Raw genomic sequence first — 19,386 nt, forward strand, 5'->3', positions numbered from 1 at the left:
CAAAATTTTCAATAAAGTCAAAATTTGTCAAATTATGGCTTTTGACAAACTTTTTGTGTTTCTTGATAGTAATTGTTGTCAAAATCCTCGTGGAAGCATTGCAAATCAGGAACTGCGACACAATTAAACCATATTAACCCATGAAAGCAGGAAATATGTCACAATGCTGACGGATCAGCAGTACCTTTTATCGCAAATTGCCCATTGTTTATTCATTGTTACGTATTTAAATATTTTTTATAAAAAGCTCCATCTTCACAAACGTAGTCTTTTCGAAAATCAACAGTTTGGATTTTAGGAATAGCCAAGCTAAATCGTCTTCAGCAAAAGTTAGACAGATTTGTGGAGATTTTCCTATCGCCGAAAAACACGACGCACTTTTTATAATCCATAAAAACCTTGACTTTTCGACAAAATATTACGTTTGGGTCTGAAATCGACAAAATATTATGTTTGAGTAACTGGTATCAATTCAAGGAAGAAATGTGACCTTTACAAATAAGCAATTTCGTTAGGTCAAAATAAAGTCAAAATTTGATAAAAATAAAGTCAAAAAATTTTTTTTTTAGGTCAAAATAAAAATGGCCCTAGACTGATCACCATTTGGCGAACTTCTTCCGCGTGTAGGGGAAGGAGGGGCAAGAAGTCACAAAATTTACTAATTGAACCATCTACACGCCCTGGGTGGGAATTTCATAAACATTTACAAACTAAGGTTTAGTGTCGCACTTCGAGTACTTGAAGTACATATAATATTCCAGATAACTATATTCTTTATCAAAAATTTTCGACATTTTGAATGAGCACTGAGGTGAGACTTTTTCCCCCGCCTCCGGGTTAGTTGTCACAAACCTTGGGGTAAATTGTCACATGCAGTTTGTAACGCGTAAAGTTTATTTAGGATGCAGTACAATGGAATTAATAAGATAGTACAGATAGGCTCCATTAAAAAGCCAATTATACATAGTATTCACTTTACAAGTATGGTATTTGTTGTTACTTTTAAAATTGGCTTTTGTGTGGAGTCCAAAACTACTGCACAATGCACATTGTACTCAGATATTTGAGAGCAGTGAAAGCTAAACAAGTTTGCTTCTCGTTTTGTTTGTCCACAAAGTGGAATTGGAAGCTTGAAGACAACATCCTATAGTGGATGAAGGTAAGTATCAGGATTTTCAGGAAAATGAAACTGCATGTTTCCAAATTTATCAAGGCATTTTTTCCGCATGAAGTTTGATTTAATCTGATCTTTGGTGAAGTCTAAACCTTTTTCAACGTAATATTGTGTGGCTCGATCACTTTCGAATTTCACAACAATGTGGTCGTCCATATCTATGTTATCAAGACTAAGTGGTGTCTGGACACAACTTTCATCATCTGAGTCTTCATCGGTGGTATCATCGCACAAGGTTGTTTCGTCTAAGCTTTCATTGTCCTCATTTGATGATTCTGGTGCTGGAGTCTTGGTCTTCTTTTGAAACTTTATCACTCTTTTAGCGGCTGTTTTCTTCCCTTTTCTTTTGCTGTTCTTTTCTTCTGCCATCCTTTTCATAACAGATGAGTCTGTGTATATCTCAGATTTTCTCTTCTCCCTTTTCCTGGAGCTTTTCTTCTTTGCTTTGAGGTGCCCAAATGGTCGTAGAGTTTGTGGAGGAATTAAGATTTGAGTAGATGAGGCGGAGCCTGAAGAAGGCACATGTGTGTCTTCAAACAAGGCTTGACTTGTGGTTTAGATTGGAATACAACGACTTAATGTTTTGTAGTTAACATCATTGTTGCTAGCAGATTTTCTGATGCTCAGGCCACCATTCACAACCGCTTCTGCAGCAGCCTCCATCGCGTCTTTCGAATACCGTCCACGTTCAGTTTTCCTTTGGTAGTTCCGCATCTGCAAAAATATAAGCTACCGGTATTGGTTTTATATGAGAAAGAAACAAGAATTATTGGTAATACAGTAGGTTTAGCTTATTTATGACAGAATTTACAGAAATACACTCTGATTGAAACAAGATGGTTAATGAAGTATTAGTATTGAACCTCGGGGTAAGTTGTCACACAATGTGACAACTTACCTCAAAGCATCTTTAGTTTTTAAATTCCAAATTTTGGTCAACATGCTTCAGCATTTTAAACGATAAGTTCATCCATATATTACTGACATTAGTCACTACTAACAGAAACAAAAAGATTCCGCATATATTCAGAAACGTTTAAGTTGTATCAAAATACCTACCTTGGGCAATTCGTCTTTGCAAGAAGCAGAAAATCACTACAGGTTGTTGTCTAGATTTTGTTCACTTCTGTTGCTTAAACCAACATGGCCGATCTCAACGTGTAACCAGGGAAGTAGTACTCGCTTTTTATGACGCCAGAAAGAAGTTTATTACACTGGGTGCGCTAAACTCAGGCTTGTGACAACTTACCCGTGTGACTTTTAGCCCCTCTCTCCCCTATTCCAGGGAGCCATTCCAACCAACGCAAAAGCCGGTAATTCGGATGAGTCGCGCTGGCCAGAATACATTGTGAAACCATAGGTGAAACTCTAATTGTGAAACGAGATTTTTCATTTTTTTCCATGAAAATAAAAAATGACGCATAGCGCTTGACGCTTAAAATCGGCAAAATAGTTGACGGCGCTATCACTTCCGTCAACTGAAAAATAAATTGACGGCGCTAGCCTCAGCGTCAACAAAAAGTTGACGCCGTCAAATGACGCCGTCAAATTGACGGCGTCAACGTACAACACTGCAGACAGGCCATGCCCTCAATGTGAGGATTAATTCATGGCCTGTATAATCAAAATTAGTTGATGAAAATTTTAAAGAATCAAACATTCAAACGTAGGATACAATAGGCTATCTAAAACTCAGCCTAGATAATTGATTATTGGGCTTAACCTCCCAAAATTCCAATTCTCCCTTCAATATTATACACTCGGTAGTCAAAAGGGATGAGCTCATGGTTAATGTGAAGTTTTTCAATTTGTATAGCCGACAATAATTGCTTTTTGCCTGGTTTCCACTTACCTCTGCATATCATATAAGTCAAAATCTCAAGCCATCTGAGCAACAAACTAATTTAAAAACTAGCTTGATAGGCAGTCTTGCTTGTATCGGAAAATCAGTATCCCTCTATGTACGATATTATAAAAATTGTGATTAATTTACAAATGCTTCATCCATCAGAGTAACACAAGATATCCAACAAGCAGCAACTATTTTATAAATAGATCAAGTACAAAATTTGGAAAAAAATCCCTGCAGTACTGGGACCAGTGGCCGTCTGGTTAGAAGTTCCAGGCAGTTTGAAAAAAACTATTCTACCGGTATTTCATTGTTTCAAAAAAATAAATTAAAACGATAATTTTAAAAATCTACGGAGCATCGTAAGTGATATGTTATGGAAATCAACTTATCATGTTTATCTCTGTAACATTAAACATTTTTCAACACATATTGCAGTAAACATGCAACAAGCAAATTAGTTAGCAAAACCACCTATTTAATGATTAAATTTGGAAAAACTAAGTTACGTATTGTGATTTGTGATCTTACAATTGATTTCAGTGTTGCCACAACCGCAATAGTTCAAAACTTTCTCCGGGTTGCGTATTTGTAATTAATTGATTGAATCTTTATCCTCGGATTGGAAAAGCTTCTTGCAGAGCTTAATCCTGGCAGTTTCGCATACTTTTAGAGGCTTTGAATCACTGACGCAGGCCCGGTCACCGAGATTGACAGAGTGAAGTTTCCGATTGTTGAAGTCTTGTTGCCGGGGAACTATTTCATCCATTAGATGCCGCTTTGCCGCTGAATGGAGAGCAGTCCTTAACACGCGTTGCTCAAGCGCACACCCCGAGAGTCGAACCCATATCCCTAGTCGAACCAGCGCCGCTTGATCTTGAAGCTTCTTCGTTCCAGAAGTCACGCGCTAACCAACTGAGCTATCGGGGCGAATCTGCAGGTCGCTGCACCAGATGGAGTGTTTTGACCGGTACTTGGTAGACGCTTTAAAGATACGACAGTTTTCTGTATAAACCGGCTGGCTTCAGTCCTAGTAAATATTCTAGCACTCAGACTGAGACATCCGTTCCGGTGAAAAACAATAAGATCTGGGTCAGGTCTGAAACTGGTTTCTGTACACCTCTGCTTGAGAGCACAGCTTCCGCAGTTTTATTACTTCAACAAGCAATTGCAGTTGTGCTATCCAGATTTTTTATTTTCCGGACCGGTTCCTGCTCCACGTAGTCCAGAAAGCCGAGGGCGGAATGTATTTTGCAGATTCTAAATCCAGTTTTCAAGTCTAGTGAAATTCAGTTGATCAGCGGGTGACTGCGCGAATAAAGAATCTTCAAGATAAAGCGGTGCTGGTTCGACTCTCGGGGTGTGCGCTTGAGCAACGCACGTTAAAGAATACTTTCCATTCAGCGGCACCAAGTAAATGGAATAATCCTCCGCCAACAACACTTCAACAATCGGAAACTTGCTCTGTCAATCTCGATGTTCGGGCCTACCGTACGTCAGTGGTTCAGACCATTTATAAGTAGGCTATGCGAAAATGCCAGGATTAAGCTCTCAAAAAAGCTTTCCCAGTCTGCGAATAATAAATCAATCAACCAATATCATCAGTTCCTTGAGTGGCCAAGTAGGCTAACACTTTAATTTGTTTTTATTTTAGGCTATTTCCTTTTCTAATGGCATAGCCATAAAACCCAAATAATGGGGGCGCAGAAAATTGCTTTCTTTCCGATTTAGGAAATACGATAGCCTAAGTTTACACGAAAGCTAACATAAAATCACAGTTCACATGTTTAGCTTGGCTTCATCGTGAACACCAAAACTTCCACCTACGACTAAGTTAGTTGATTTTTTTTCTGAAGCCCTCAGGCTTATGAAAATCTAGCCCAAATAACTTAGTTGATGAGCACCATCATTTCATTAGACTGTGGAAAGGTCCTCAAACAAGTCGATGAAAAAGTCTGTCCTGGAGACGTGTTTCATACATTATTAGGCTACAACTTCATACTGTGCTATACAGCGTCAATTAATCGCTTAACTTTAATTAACTTTTGCCTTGCTGCTCCCATTTCATAACTAATAGCCTAACAAGCACCGGATTGCATTATTGACAAATCATATTGGAAATGAAATCGAAATAACAATTCACCAAGTGACTACAGTGAACACTTTTAGGCTATATGAAGTAAAAATTTCTACAAAATAGTTCTACTTGTGGTAGGTTATAGTTTAAAAAATTTCTAACAAAGTGTAAGTGTCTTAACCATTGTTAAAAATCTAAAAAAAAGTGTGAAGGGAGCCCACTGCGCTACGCTAAAGGTGCACAGTAAACATAGCTCGCAATAAAACAAATGAGTAAAAAAATCGACAAAAATAAAGATCGTGTAAATTGCTTGCGTTGTGAAATGCATTCGATGTAATTTAAACGTTTCCCTTTGATAAACGCCTCATTTATACGATAATACATGGCATCTGCAAATGGGGGTAGCCTACTACTGTAGGTACAGTAATAGCCTAGTAAAACTAGCATTTCACTCTACTTACATCAATACACAATGCAAATGATTATTATACACCATATATTCACACACTACATAAACAATGGGATTGAATTCTAAAGGAACCAATTCTGAAATACAGTACAAGCAACATAGATAAACTTCGAAACAAAGACGATGTCCCTTAACGTTTGCAAAATTCATAAAATTTAGCTTAAAGCTTAAAAAAAAGTAAACGTTGTTTGAAATTTGAAGGCATTTTCAGGTTTGGTGAACGACTGCATTGAGTGCGGCTGCGGCCTGTTGTTGTCTTGAAATTAATAGAGTCATCATGAAACAATTTCAATTTCCGGAGATAAATAAACCTTCTGAACAGTTGAGATTGGCAAGCACGTGCACACTACGTGGAATGAATTCGAAGGTGAACTGCTGCTGTTTCAACCAGCCAAAAAGAAGCGTTTCAATTGCGACCAGTTCGTTTCAATCTACCCTCACTCGTCGAGCCCAAGCTACCCCTTGAGCTTCTCCACGACTGACCCGAGGAGGGACGGGAGGTGGGCTCTCCTATGGAGTACGTAGGGTTGGGTGGGGGTGCTCTGCTGGACAAGGGTAACCTTCCACTGGTATCTGGGGTCCGGGTGATACGTGGTCGACTGCTGAATGCTGACATGAATTCTTTTCCTCTGTGAAGACAAAAGTTCAGTTTGAATTTTTCAAGGTAACTTGATACCGGTGGATCTTATATAACATCTTGTCGTCATTCATTGCATTTTTAGATTGGTGATTGGTCAAAAAACATGACATTAAAGAATAATTATCAAGCTTGTTTTTATAGTTAGCAAGTTAGACCGTTAGCAAGTTACCCATAGCAAGTTAGCATGGGCGTTTTTTTAGGGCTTCGAAAGCAGGCAGTTTCAGTGTAGCGGTATAAAGGGTCAAGTGAGTATTTGGAACTCAAAAACTTATCTCATTAATTAATAAAAAATACTTAGTTACTTACTCTTTTGACTCTTCTTTGCCTTGTGGCAAGGTCAGGTTGCTTTGCATCGGGAGAGACAGATGTCGTTCCACTCCAGTCAGTTGCGACATCAAAATGGAGGCTTCTTGATCGATTGGTAATTGACGAGAGCGAATGGACCTTGCAGAGTTGAGGCTGTAACGAAACCAGATGTCAAAATGTATTATCCGTTCTGTTGATAACAACTGATGTTTAACAAAACATAAAAAAGTGTATAATCCTAAATAACCTGAAAAAAGTGTTGAAGAAAACAAAACGGCAAGCCAATCAGATAGCAAAAAATCATATTGAAGCAAAATACGAAAATAACTAATATAATATAAAAAACAATTGGTGATGATAGACTAGAATTGTGCCGAAGTTTGCTACCTTGCTTTGACATTGCTGTCCGACGAGCCAGGCCTGCTGGAGCGCTGTCCATTCTGGCCCCGTGAACCTGATCTTGTGGGGGGCCTTGACCCTTCGTTGGAACCTGGCCTAGTCCCACTTTGTGCATTGGCCTAAACGTTTCAATCAATCAACTTATTGTGCTGAAGTGGATTAAGATTTGAGTTTATTGTCTGGACTTCTTCGAAACAAAAACAAAACGCACATCAAACACGTGTCAATTATTCAGGCTGACAAGTGTTCGGTATAAAAATATTTCGCTTCAAAGTAAAAATTTTTGTCTCGATTACGTTTCTGAAGATATTTCTAAGTAAAGAATTTCGCTTCGAGCAAAAATCCCTAGGAGCAGACACCATTATAGACGGCATGCAATAGACATCAGACGTAATACTCACGGTATTAGAATGTGACGCGTGCAAGTCCATTATTGCGTGATTATGAGCCCCGGATATTTCAGACGCAACGTTCCTCGGAGTGTGTATGCCTTCCCGATGGGACACAGCCCCTCGCTGATAACCGGGCGTTGTCGGACGGGTAGGAATGCCAGCATCAAGGACAAGAGAATCATAGATGGGATTTTTAGACACCTGCAAGCAAAAACAACGTAAAACTTTAAACCAAAATGTTAAGAATAACCGAAATATTTTCCCCACTATGTTTTTACTACAAAAGTGGTGTAATTGTGTCCTACAACAATATAAAAAGCTTTCTTATATTTAACTTTCTTATGGCGGTATCGCAAGCAGCAAGGTGGGCTTAACAAGAGAGGACGCGTTAGACAGATCGATGTGGAGGCAGGGTGTGAAGGCGACTGCGGCACTTGGAGGTGAATCCGGCCACCCTCGGTAACGGGGACATCATCGGATTAAAACTGGACAACAACAACAACTTGAAATAAGTGAACTTTTCTTACTTTCGTTTGTGCATTGGCCATCGCATCGAGATATTCATTGCAGAGCAGTTGCTCTCCACTCAGTTCATTAGGTCTTGGCTGTATAACTTCATCTTTATCCAAGTCTGCCTCCATAGCATCTTGGTCCTGCAAGACACAGTATAAAAAAACACAAACATCGTTTCAACGTTATTTTAAATATATAAATGACAAAAAAAGACTGGATAGAGTATTTGATTTTGTTAAATATCTAAGAGATGCCATGCTCAAACGCTAAAATGAGGAATAAAAAGTCCACATGTAAAAAGAAAAAAGCGTTTTTAAGTAAATGAGTTTTCGGATGTCCACCTCATCATCATCTTCATCACCCTCGTCGTCTGAATCATTCAACATCTCGTTCGGATCTTCATCATCTTTGTTTAATTGTTTTATGATAAATTCCAATTGTCGTTTGAATTCGTCTTGTTCCCCTTCCATGGAATCTCTGGCGGTGAAATTGAACAAAGTTGAAGAAAACGGCCAGGATTGTTTTATAAAGTCACAAGTCACATTCCCAGACAACAGAATCCTCGTTTTTACATTGATTCAACGTCTGCAGACGCTGAATCAATGCAAAATCAAGGTATGTTATTGTCTGGGTGATATCACTAACCTTATAATAGATTCAAGTCCCATCGCATGGGCTTCTTCCCTCACTATGGGATTGCTCAGTACGCTGTATAGGGCTCCATTGACATAAGGACGTATCTCAACATTCTCATGCGTCAGCAAGTCACTGAGCACCTGGCCACACAAGGTTTAACATCGAAGATTAGCCAAGTAACAAAAGTTGACCGTTTTACATAGTTTTAACGTTGGTAGACATAGAAACGGTGCAAAAAAGGCAACTTTCGAGAGCTGGAAAAGATTCAAGAACAAAGTTTGTACGGTACCCACATTTCAAAGCCTGTTGTCTGTTTTTATATGCAGAATTATGCCTAGTTATTTTGAATGTATAGATCAAGCAGAAGAGAGGGCAAAAAGCCTATTCCAGTGTTTCTTTCCATTTTAACATCAACCGCAAGTACCCACTTTTAAAACAAGAGCCGCATCATCTCCGCATTTACGCTTTCCACTTGACCTCAAGCACAAGTTCATGAGCAAAGCGACAGCATATTCCAGCATGTAGTCAGATAATGTCTCATGTTCCGATAGAATGGTAGTCAGCCACCGGATTAAATCGCCTGGAAAACAAAAGTCAAAGTCATTTCTATGTCGACGATCATTGAACAAATGCCAAGACAAGGATATCAGATAACACCGTCACCTTGAATCATGACGGTCTGTAGTGGCCGCCGAAGACTGAGCTTCTGCAGGCAACCTAACAAATGCTCTTCAAACACGTGGTCAATAGCGCCGCTCCCTTGATCCATATCGCGACCTCGCCATAGATACTTCTGTAGGTTTCCCACACTGGTTGGGTTGGTGCATAGATATGCTCGTCCTGTGGTGGTTGAAAATTTTCAGTTATCATTTCAGAGAAAAAGCAACTTTGATTACAAATACAAAAACAATGTAACTAATATCACCTTGCTGTAGAGAAGTCAGCGCGTTGTATAGCCTCGCTACGTACTGCCGGACCGCAGTGTCGTTCGATTCAAACAATCGCAGCATTTGAAAACTGTTATATGGACTTCCTGACGCAGCAGATTCAGGGTTGCATTGGAACATATCGTGGTCGATATACGAATGCAGCATGGTATCTCGTTGGACGCCCGGGGTTGATCTGTTTGCGAAAGTAATGGTGTCAGTTGTCATGATAAAGGCTTTATGGTGCTGTCTCGTGCGTTATTCATAACAATTTGTAGGCTACCTGGTCAGTCTCCACCGAAGAGCTTGCAACAAGAAGGCTTTCGTTCGATCTGATCCATTTTGTAAGTGAGATTTAATCTTGTTGTAGTTCAAAGGAGGAAGGAATCCGGGCTCTTCTCTTTCTTGATAAAAACTGAAATGTATAGAAATTGTTGTGCACAATTAATTTTGATTATAATAAAACGATATATTTTTCAGTCTTATCTATCTCAAACGTGCTACAATGATGTTATGAGCTGTAAAAATAAAACTGTTTCGCTTATTTCAAGACAAGAACTCCACCATGCATTTATACAATCCTGACTTTGAGCCGACCAAATCAATATTCATTAGCTAGATGTGTTAACAAATAACACAGAAACTTAGATCGGCACAGTATAGCCATTATGGCCTTGCTACTGGCACAGTAAATTAACAGCTGATAAACAAATTCTTAAAGAATGCGGGATATTTCGCAACCTCACAGAAAAAACAATTGTAAAACCGGCCAGATTGATATACTTTATATGTTAAATCGTATGGTCGCATCCTAGCCTTTGGCTCTTAGTGCAATTTACTATTCTTCTTACCACCGAAAAGCTGGAACAGAAGTTGCGAGACATCAGCGCCAACGTTAATATCCAAGCTAGATTATTGTTTATGTAAAATTTTAGCGTTTACTGACTTGTCTGGGACAATGGAAGCACGGAGAATTGAAGAAGCTGTGCCTGGTCGTGTGAAGTCCAAGCTGGCTGCGTTGAGGCTAGCGCCGACCGATCTAGTGCTGAACAAGCGAGCACACACTCGTTGCAAATATTCAACAGTGACCATCTTTCCATGCACGGTCTGCTCCAGTGAATCAACCAGTTCAGCAGTGATGCCTATCAGGGTGTGATAATCAGCCTGCACAGACACAAACCGGTGCTCAGCGATCAAACGAATCAATTTACATTCACAGCAAACATTGAAAAATCACCAAAAATGTTGAGTTTATTGGTCTTGACTCTTGATTGTCATGTTTGTAGTTGTTATGTTTTTACAGAGGTAAGAAATAGCGATAAATAATATAGGCAAATGGTTTCTTTTTTGATTATTATTTTACATTACAGTTGGTTGAAAAATAATATCAATCAAAAATCTTCATAAAAAGATTGGCTGCTGCCAAGACTGCTGCTGCTGCTGATTAAGCGCCAAGGACAAGGCAATCATGGGGTCCGCGACTTGTATGTCACAGTGATGGGCACCATCGCTACATCTAAAACATCATGGCTCCATGTCAACGTGTCTGTGCCTAAAAGCCATGCTCTGACAACCAAGTGCCAACAAAGTGATCAACAGCAATGATGAACCTCGTTACAGTCGCTTGAATGCTTGGCATTGATCACACTGAATGCAAATAATGTCAAAAGAGTATTAATGATACTACACAGTACCTGAAGCTTGTTAAACCGTTTCATATAAGCACTGCATCTTTTCTCTGCTTGTATTAGATGCAACTGAAGAGACTTTGTAGCTTGTTCAGAAGCGTCTTCAGCAACAGACAACCTACCTTTGTTTTTCTGAATAGTTTTATTGAGGAAACTAATGCAAAAAAGGAGAAAAAAGCGATTGAAACCATCAAAAGATACGAAATCGAATTATAAAAGCAAGATATGCATCGTTGCAAAAAAACCTTGGGCATTCTATTCATGATTAATCATCAGATTTTTTCAAATATATAGTAATAAATTAGTACAGTAGTTAAATTTGCTAATAAATTTAAATAAAAAAATATATTGGTAAATAACATTTTCATCGGGGGGGGGGGGGGCAAGATAAGGTACTTCACAATGCAAACTTTATTTGTACTTTTTAATGCAATGAGCTTAAACAATAAAAGTAAGGATACAAACAAAGTGATTAGTAGAGGCGGTTCTGTGGCAGATAGGGCAGCACTCAAAAACCTATCAACTCTAGCTCGCAGATCAGGAACCCAGTAAGTCTGAAATTAAGTGCAAAGAAAGTTATATAAACATTAATGCAAAGAAACATAGCAAACCATTGAAGTCAATCCTCTTAGCAAGAATGATTCAATTGATGAATTGAGTTACTCCACCCAAAAAAAGGACAATAAATGAGTTACTAGCCAATACTGTATAAGTTTTTTTTTTTTATAAAATGTTGATTCTCGACAGTTGCTGGTATGCAGCTTCGCACTGCACTCATCAACTTATTGATCTAACCTCATTTTTTTAAGCAACTTTCCATGCGGGAACCTAATGAAGAAGATAATTGTGAAGTGCTCAACTTTTCATTATAGTCAAAAGCCAAATGTCCATTACAAAACAACTTCATTAGGACTAAATACACTTAATCTAATATTGATGGGGGTACCCGACTGTTCACACTTGTTGCAAGGGTGTGAAGGTTAGAGACGGCTAGGAAAGCACTCTGTTTTAAAAGGTGCTATTGTTAACGGCACCTTCTAAATGAAATCACAGTACGGTTATTATCTTACAGAAAATAGTTCTTTGAATGATGGATGTTGCAAAGGATTGGGTACAAAAGGCAGTGCATAAAATGGTAGAAATTCGGTGGTTTGGCTCAGATCAGAACCTGTTCAAATCAAATGGTTGATTGCTTTAATCAGATTGTCATTTTTAAAACGAAATGTTTTAAACACTTGTGACAAAAGTTTAGTTACCACCATGTACATTGTACGAATGTACGTTAACTTTTATTATTTGCCATCTCATTACACAAATATTGACATGAGCAAAATTTATACACCTAAACATAATCACTTTTCTGCTGAGTACTTTATCAATTTAGCTGATAAAAACATAAACACAACAGTAGCGCACCCAGAAAAAAGTTTAAGGGGAGAGGGCTAATTCAGAAATGTCGGCTGAGTGATTTGCGACAATAGTGGCGTATCCCTGTGGGTTGAGCAAGGGAAGCAATAAAAGTCGTGGGAGAAAAGGCGTGCCGAAGGCACGCATATTCTAGGGGGGTCCGGGGCATACCCTCCGGAAATTTTTTGCAAAATTACACTCAAATGATGGATTATAGTGCTTTCTGGAAACATTTTTAGGGTAATATTTGTATGAAATTTATTAGCAGATAAACAGCTATTAACTTAAAATGAAAGGTAGCTCTTACACGAATGAGCAAAAACTGCGGCTCAAATTAGAGAACACCAAAAATTCAGCTTAACTGCTCAGTTACAGCTACCTACTGCTGTAGTAGCCAGGATAACAGTGTAAATCTAACATTAGGCTCAAACTTTTCCTTGCGAGGCAGATATAACCCTAAAGCTTAGATTTTCTCATTACGCACCGGAATAATACCCAACAGGAAGCAACTCTGAGATTGCTTCCACAGATTAGTTGAAAGAAACGTAAATCGCGTAAACTTCGCTCTGCTTTTTCCTTTGTTTCTTCGTATAGCAAAAACGAGAGCAATGGATGGATGCGGTACGAATTTCTGCTTCTGTAAGCTTCCAACTTTTTTAAAATTAAAACCTAGATGGGGACATGAGTTAGAAACTGTTCTAATTCATATTCATTATTCAGGTAAAGAAATTACGAAATTGTTTTACTAAAAAATATTATCTTTTTTTTCAATTTTGGTAGGGGAAGCAATGCTTCCCTTGCTTCCATTGAGGATATGCCCCTGAGTCAGGGTTGGAAAAAATCATGATTTTTTTTAAAAAAATCAAAAAAATCGGATTTTTTTGATTTAAATCGGATTTTTTTGATTTAAATCAAATTTTTTTGATTTTTTTTAAATAAAAAAGCGTCGAGTCTACTTGGGGGAAGAGATCATTTTAGTAAGATAGCAGAATCATTTTTAACCCCTTGATTGATTGAAAGGCTTTGCTTTGCAAGTGTTTAATCATTTTTGTTATCATATTGTAGGCTAGCCTGTCTATTGCACATATTTTTAAGTAGGTGTGATATGTTGCTTTATACTAAATCACAATTGTGCATATCGAAATTGAGGTGAGTCTCAGACTGTCATCTCACTACACTAAGATCTTTCCTTACGTTTGAGCGCAAAACTCCCATCGTGACGTCACATTGCATGACAACATCTGTGTTGAATAAAAAGGAAAAATTTGCGCTAAAGTTTATGGCTCTACAAAATATCAATAGCTGTGGAATGGTAACATGTTTTTGAAAAAAGAAAGAAACACATTTTGCAAAATACTTCTATGATCTAAAAAGTACCAATCTTTTAAAACGGTTTTTAACCTGGACAGGCATTTTAAAAAAGGTCTAATAAAAATTAATCTGTGCCGTGTCTTTTAGCTCAAACTCTCACATTTGAAAACCCTGAGCCTCAATGCAGAATAGTGCAGCTTACCCTCTTTTGTATTAAAATGCTGAAACAATTTTTTGTCTGAGTTGAAATGCACAACTGAAACTCCGTATTATACTTAATTATCAGTATCTTAAATCACAGCTATACTTTGAGCTATTACATTGCTGCAACTTCAGACCAAGGCTCATCCTTTCTCATAAATGACAAGAGCAGTCACCCTGGCCATGTGCAATTATTCCCACCTACTAACGTTATTGTCCTTAACATCACAGATATATTATGATAGTACCATCCTTACTAAGTCACAGATCATTTTTCTGAATCGTTGATTGTATTTTTTTTTACCTAAAAAGCTCTAGCCTAATATACTATGTTGGAGCTGGTATACAAGTCCCAAGTGTGAACTGCCAAGTAAACTAAGTTGCCTTTCAAAACATGCATAGCCTATAGCCTTATGTATTTAAATATAACTTTTGTATTACAAAGAAGCAGTAAAACGTTTGTTGATGTATATATTTATTTTTATTTTAGCAAATAAAAAATCATTTGATTTTTTTAATTGATTTTTTTGATTTTTATTGTTTGATTTAAATCATGATTTAAATCAATGATTTAAATCATTTGATTTAAATCAGCCAACCCTGCCCTGAGTGACAGTGACAATAGGCCAATACACATCCCTTTGATTAATATTTAAGGCACTCACGGCCCACAACCCACCGGTTGCCGATACATCAGGATTTGTTCTCTCAATCAGATTACAACTTGGCCTAGTGAACCCCATGTTACTAGCACCATCAGCATCCTACAATTCCTACATTCCTACGTCTCTCGCAGTCTTCTATAGATCTTGACTTTTTCCTCATGTATGACAAAATAGAATTAGCTTTCTGTTTGCCAATACAAATAAGTGCGAAAACAACAACTAGCACGACAACAGTTTGAAACAAAACACTAATTTTGTAAACATCAAATTTGATGTGGTCGTTTTTCCTACTTACAAAACATTCAAAATTAGTTTGTATTTTCAACTGAAGTCCTAGACGCCTTCGTCTTTCTGCTCAAATTTCGTATACAGTTTTACATGTCTGTGTGATTCAGCATTGACGTAGGCTACGGTACATCAGTATGTACACCAGAAATTTGACAACAAGAGCATCTGAACTTTAAAAGTGCCATCAAAGACCATATCATGGAGTGTTCTTTTTGTACCGACCAAAAATTCTCTGCTGACTCAATTAAAATTTTACGCAAAGGCAAATTTTACATCAAAATTAAGGAAGCAGTAAAAACAGAGAGAGACTGTTCACCAGGCATTTGGTAATAAAATTAATTTGCGTTCTTCTGGTGACTAAATAGTCACCAGAAGAACGCAAATTAATTTTATTAAGGAAGCAGTGTTAATCAAAAGCTACAACCCAAATTTAAACAAAAAATTAACTTATTTGCTGGAGGCGCGTCTATTTTCCTCAACATTTACTTGATGTAGGTATCATGTTCCCTGTGGTGCAAATTTTTTTGTAGTTATTCACATAGTTGCCTTTTCCTAATACTTGAAAATTATTGTATTTTTACAAATATTTTTAGGTTTCTGATGAGGGCTAAAGTTAAGTCAAAAACGTTCTAGTGTTAAAACTATTTGTAAATATGTAAAATATATTGTTTAATGATCAGCCCTGTTGTATTGTTGTGTCTTATTCATATCTAACCTGTAAGCAAAAGGTATAAATAGGGAACATACAAAAACTTGACTTTTGGTGGCGGGTTTGGGGGGGCTTGAGCCCCCTTAGCCCCATGTTGGGTGCGCTACAGAAACACAAATATAGACATTGAATGTTGTAATCAACGTGTAATATACTTAACAACCAAGGGTTCTAGTTTACTTTTTTTTGGAAGGACCTACAAAGTGCAGACCAGAAAAATCAGTTAAAAGGTTGTTTTACATGTGTAACGCATCTTACAAACACTGCTTTTGCAGATATTAGAATCTTTAACAACCTTAAAGTTGTGATTCTTAATAAGTTTATGCAAATATTGTTCCATACCTTTTGTTTCTAAGAATTTTTTAAATTGAGTCATAGCTTGTTCCAAAAAACTTCTGTTCTGTAATATAATTAATTAATTATACATAACATTAAAGTTTACTGCAATTAATCAAATATGATAATAAGCAATACTATATCATACCTATCTTTTCAATAATATATATACAACTGCAATGATGAACAAATCTTCTGGAGCACTTATTGAAAAATTAAAGTGTGTTAAAAAATCCTTACAGCAGAAACAGATCCAACACGAATTGGATATACAGCAAAATGGATATGTATGTAAAATTCAAGTCGTTGACAAGTGTGGTCATTCATCCGAATTTCCCCGGGAACGTTTTTTTCCCACAGGGCCCAAAATGCACTAAAGTTTGCATTGTCGAACTCTAAAAGAATGTTGTTCTGAAAGTAAAACAGTTGGTTATTGAAACAGGTTGTATTGGGTTTACAATGTTACAATAAGTTTTTGCAATTTCAAAAAATGGTTGTTAACAATTTTAAAACAAATCAAAATTTTTTAAATGGCTTTATGAGATCCTCACCAAATCAATTACTTCAAAATAAATTACCTGAGCAGCCAGTTTTGATCCATCTCTTTGAACTTCATTTCCTGGGGGGATAGCTTTTCCTTTTTCAGTACACTCAAGCTGGAGTGCATATTGAGTTTTGTCAAGTCCAGAAAAGTTCAAATATTCTTTAATTAATACATTTATTTCATTTTCGTGTAATGGTAAATCAGAAGCCATGCTAAATCTAAAGTCATACATACAAGTAACATCCATCATAATCAAGTAAGCTACATACTCAACTAATGTCATCATATTTGTAAGACAGTTACAGGATAAAAGTGTGCATTATATACAGTATGACAATAATGTGTATTTTTATACAGCCCAGAATAACCGATTTGGTTACATTGTTGATTAGCTTCACAACCCAAATTATTCTTTTCCAGTGGCAACTAGCTAGTATATCGCTTGGCCGTTTCATTGTGTACCTATCAATAACAAAACTTAAACATTGAACCTATATTTTATTGTTTTATGTCACTTTTGTGTTTTGTTTCTGATAAATAAACAGTTAATGGATTGATTCATTGCATTGGTTTGCAAAGCAGACAGTCATTATTGTCAGTAGCGTAACCAGTAATTTTGAAAGGGGGGGGGGGGGTTTGACGGCCGGCGGGCAAAGCTTGCCGTCGTCTTCGCCATAGGCGACACCCAGCGTCGGGGGTCTAGGAGGCCTCCCCCAGAAAATTTTGAAAAATTGCTTTGAATTTGGTGCATTCTGAGAGCATTTTCAACAAAAATTTGAGTATGAATATTACCGTACTGTAAAATGGTGCTGTCCGGTGGCATAGCAAAAGGATAAGATCATGTTTTGTTGGACATTTTTCGGTGATAAGGCTAAGTCTCTGTGTTTTCTTGTTGCTAATTCCTGGCTGAGATATTTGAATGTTTGGTATTGGAAAAACTTGCTCTTTTAATGCAGTTTTGTTTAAAATTAGGCAAACGTTGTTTTACAGACATAGAGACTGAAAGCACCATTCTCAATATCGTGACTTCACACGCGTGCCAAAGGGGGGGGGGGGTTGTAACCCCCAACCCCCCCTGGCTACGCCACTGATTATTTTTATTATAAAAAATAAGAATACAGAGTATGTAAAAAAAAACAGAAAGTCAATAATTATAAATCAAAATGGAAAAGCAAAAATTCAACAGTTGTGTTATAGGCTATGGGAGTCTACAATAGGGCCTTTGCTGGCTGCTTTATTTTTGTAAATGAAATTCACCATCATAAAACCCATCAGAACCAAAAAAATGATTTATATTTGCCTTCTACAACGTCAAACTCTGGTAAGAAGATGCTATGTTTTAATGGAGTGAAACTATGGAATCAAGTAGGCTATCAAAAGAAATAAAAGAAAAGTCTTACAATGTTTTTAAATTTAAATATAAATGTTTATTAAAAAATTTGTACAATGATCACTCCTGAAACGTATCATCCGCTTATTTCTCTACACAATGTTTTTTTTTATGTTGCCCTGTGTTATTCCATTGTTAATGTATTGTTAATTTTTACAAATTAAAGTGGTGGTATTGTGCTATATACTATATACCATATGTGTTAATGTTCTTAATTTTGGGTCTTTTGTTTAAATGTTTGGATGGCAGCTGACTTTGGTGACCTTTTGGTCTTTCGCTGCCATCCTTGTTGTGCTGCCATACTCAATGCACGAATTATTTGTGTTTTTGCTTTTTGTGTCTTTCTTTTTCGCCAACAAAACAAAAAATAAACTGAACTGAATCGGTTTAGATAAAGCAAAGTAATGATAAAATACAACATACATACAAGTTGCATGCAACAGGCCGACAAGGACAACGCTACGCTGTCAACTCAATCTTCCTACAATCACACTACCGTACCAGCCCACCAAAATTTAAGTTTTATCAGCAACAATGTTTGTATTTTTTGCCAACAGCGACCAATGTTGAAAGTGTTGACAAGTTAAGATATTTATTTAAAATTACGGAGGGGTTGCAAATAAAATATCACGGCGGTGAAGCATAAATATTACCGGCAAAAGCATATAACCAAAAGCACTGCTTACTGACTAAAACTAACAAAATATTTGACTTGAACTTTATTAATTATTATGCAAAACTAAATGATTGCAGTAGTGTAGGCTACATCTACAAAACATCTTTAAAGGCATACTAAATGAAAATTTCAAACCGGAATTAAGCATTAACATGAATAAACTGAACATTCAAGAATACATTTCAAAAACAATTAGGCTACCGAAAAAAAAATGTTTTCAATGGCACTGGCAAGGCCCAAAGTCCAGTGTTTCATTTATTTTCATTTTTTTCAAAATGACCAAAACGTGCAAACACTGCTCGAGAATACGTAATAAAAGACAGCAATAACAAAAGCCACGTTACCACATCTGATGTTTTGAGCAAACTGTCTGCTGTTTTGATGTTGAAATGTGCTGTTTTGAAGTACATACATAGCCTACAGTCAAATCGCCCGCAGTAACAATTATTGCGTGATCGGTTGATTGCTAGTCTTTTGTTACGTAGACTGTACAGTCGCACGCTTCGTTGCTCAGGCCCAATCTCGCTTTGAAAGCTCTGACAAAAGCGGGTGCGGAATGCTGATCAGACCGCAATGGGGCAAAATTTTATTGAAAATCGTTTTATGGTAGCATGCTAAACACAAAGAACGTGGAAAATCGCCAAGTCAGGTTTTTCCTTTACTATCCCTTTAAGATGTTAGGTCACATTTAAACCAAGTCACCAACTTCCTTTTCTCTTAATATGCTGTTGATTTGAGATAAACTGCACTTGCTCCCACAGCTCAGCTGGTTTAGCGCCTGGCTTTACAA

The 19,386-nt window shown here is 37.2% G+C and overlaps 1 protein-coding gene across 1 annotated transcript; it reads right to left on the reverse strand.

Annotated features, from left to right (window-relative positions):
• Nucleotides 1-4,652: 4,652 nt before the first annotated feature.
• On the reverse strand, nt 4,653-16,742 carry LOC145782022 (lisH domain-containing protein ARMC9-like). Its single transcript, XM_082593752.1, has 18 exons — nt 16,565-16,742; nt 16,227-16,397; nt 15,993-16,050; nt 12,140-12,237; nt 11,531-11,623; nt 11,076-11,201; nt 10,328-10,545; nt 9,665-9,796; nt 9,381-9,577; nt 9,119-9,295; nt 8,884-9,035; nt 8,465-8,595; nt 8,161-8,296; nt 7,834-7,959; nt 7,316-7,507; nt 6,903-7,033; nt 6,516-6,668; nt 4,653-6,198 (listed from the first exon to the last, which is right to left on the reverse strand). The coding sequence occupies exons 1-18, from the start codon at nt 16,739-16,741 to the stop codon at nt 5,976-5,978; spliced, it is 2,691 nt and encodes an 896-aa protein (XP_082449878.1). The 5' UTR covers nt 16,742; the 3' UTR covers nt 4,653-5,975.
• Between the last annotated feature and the right edge of the window lie 2,644 nt (nt 16,743-19,386).

The sequence above is a fragment of the Aplidium turbinatum genome, chromosome 13, assembly GCF_918807975.1.
Source record: "Aplidium turbinatum chromosome 13, kaAplTurb1.1, whole genome shotgun sequence".
In the NCBI taxonomy this organism is placed as follows: domain Eukaryota; kingdom Metazoa; phylum Chordata; class Ascidiacea; order Aplousobranchia; family Polyclinidae; genus Aplidium; species Aplidium turbinatum.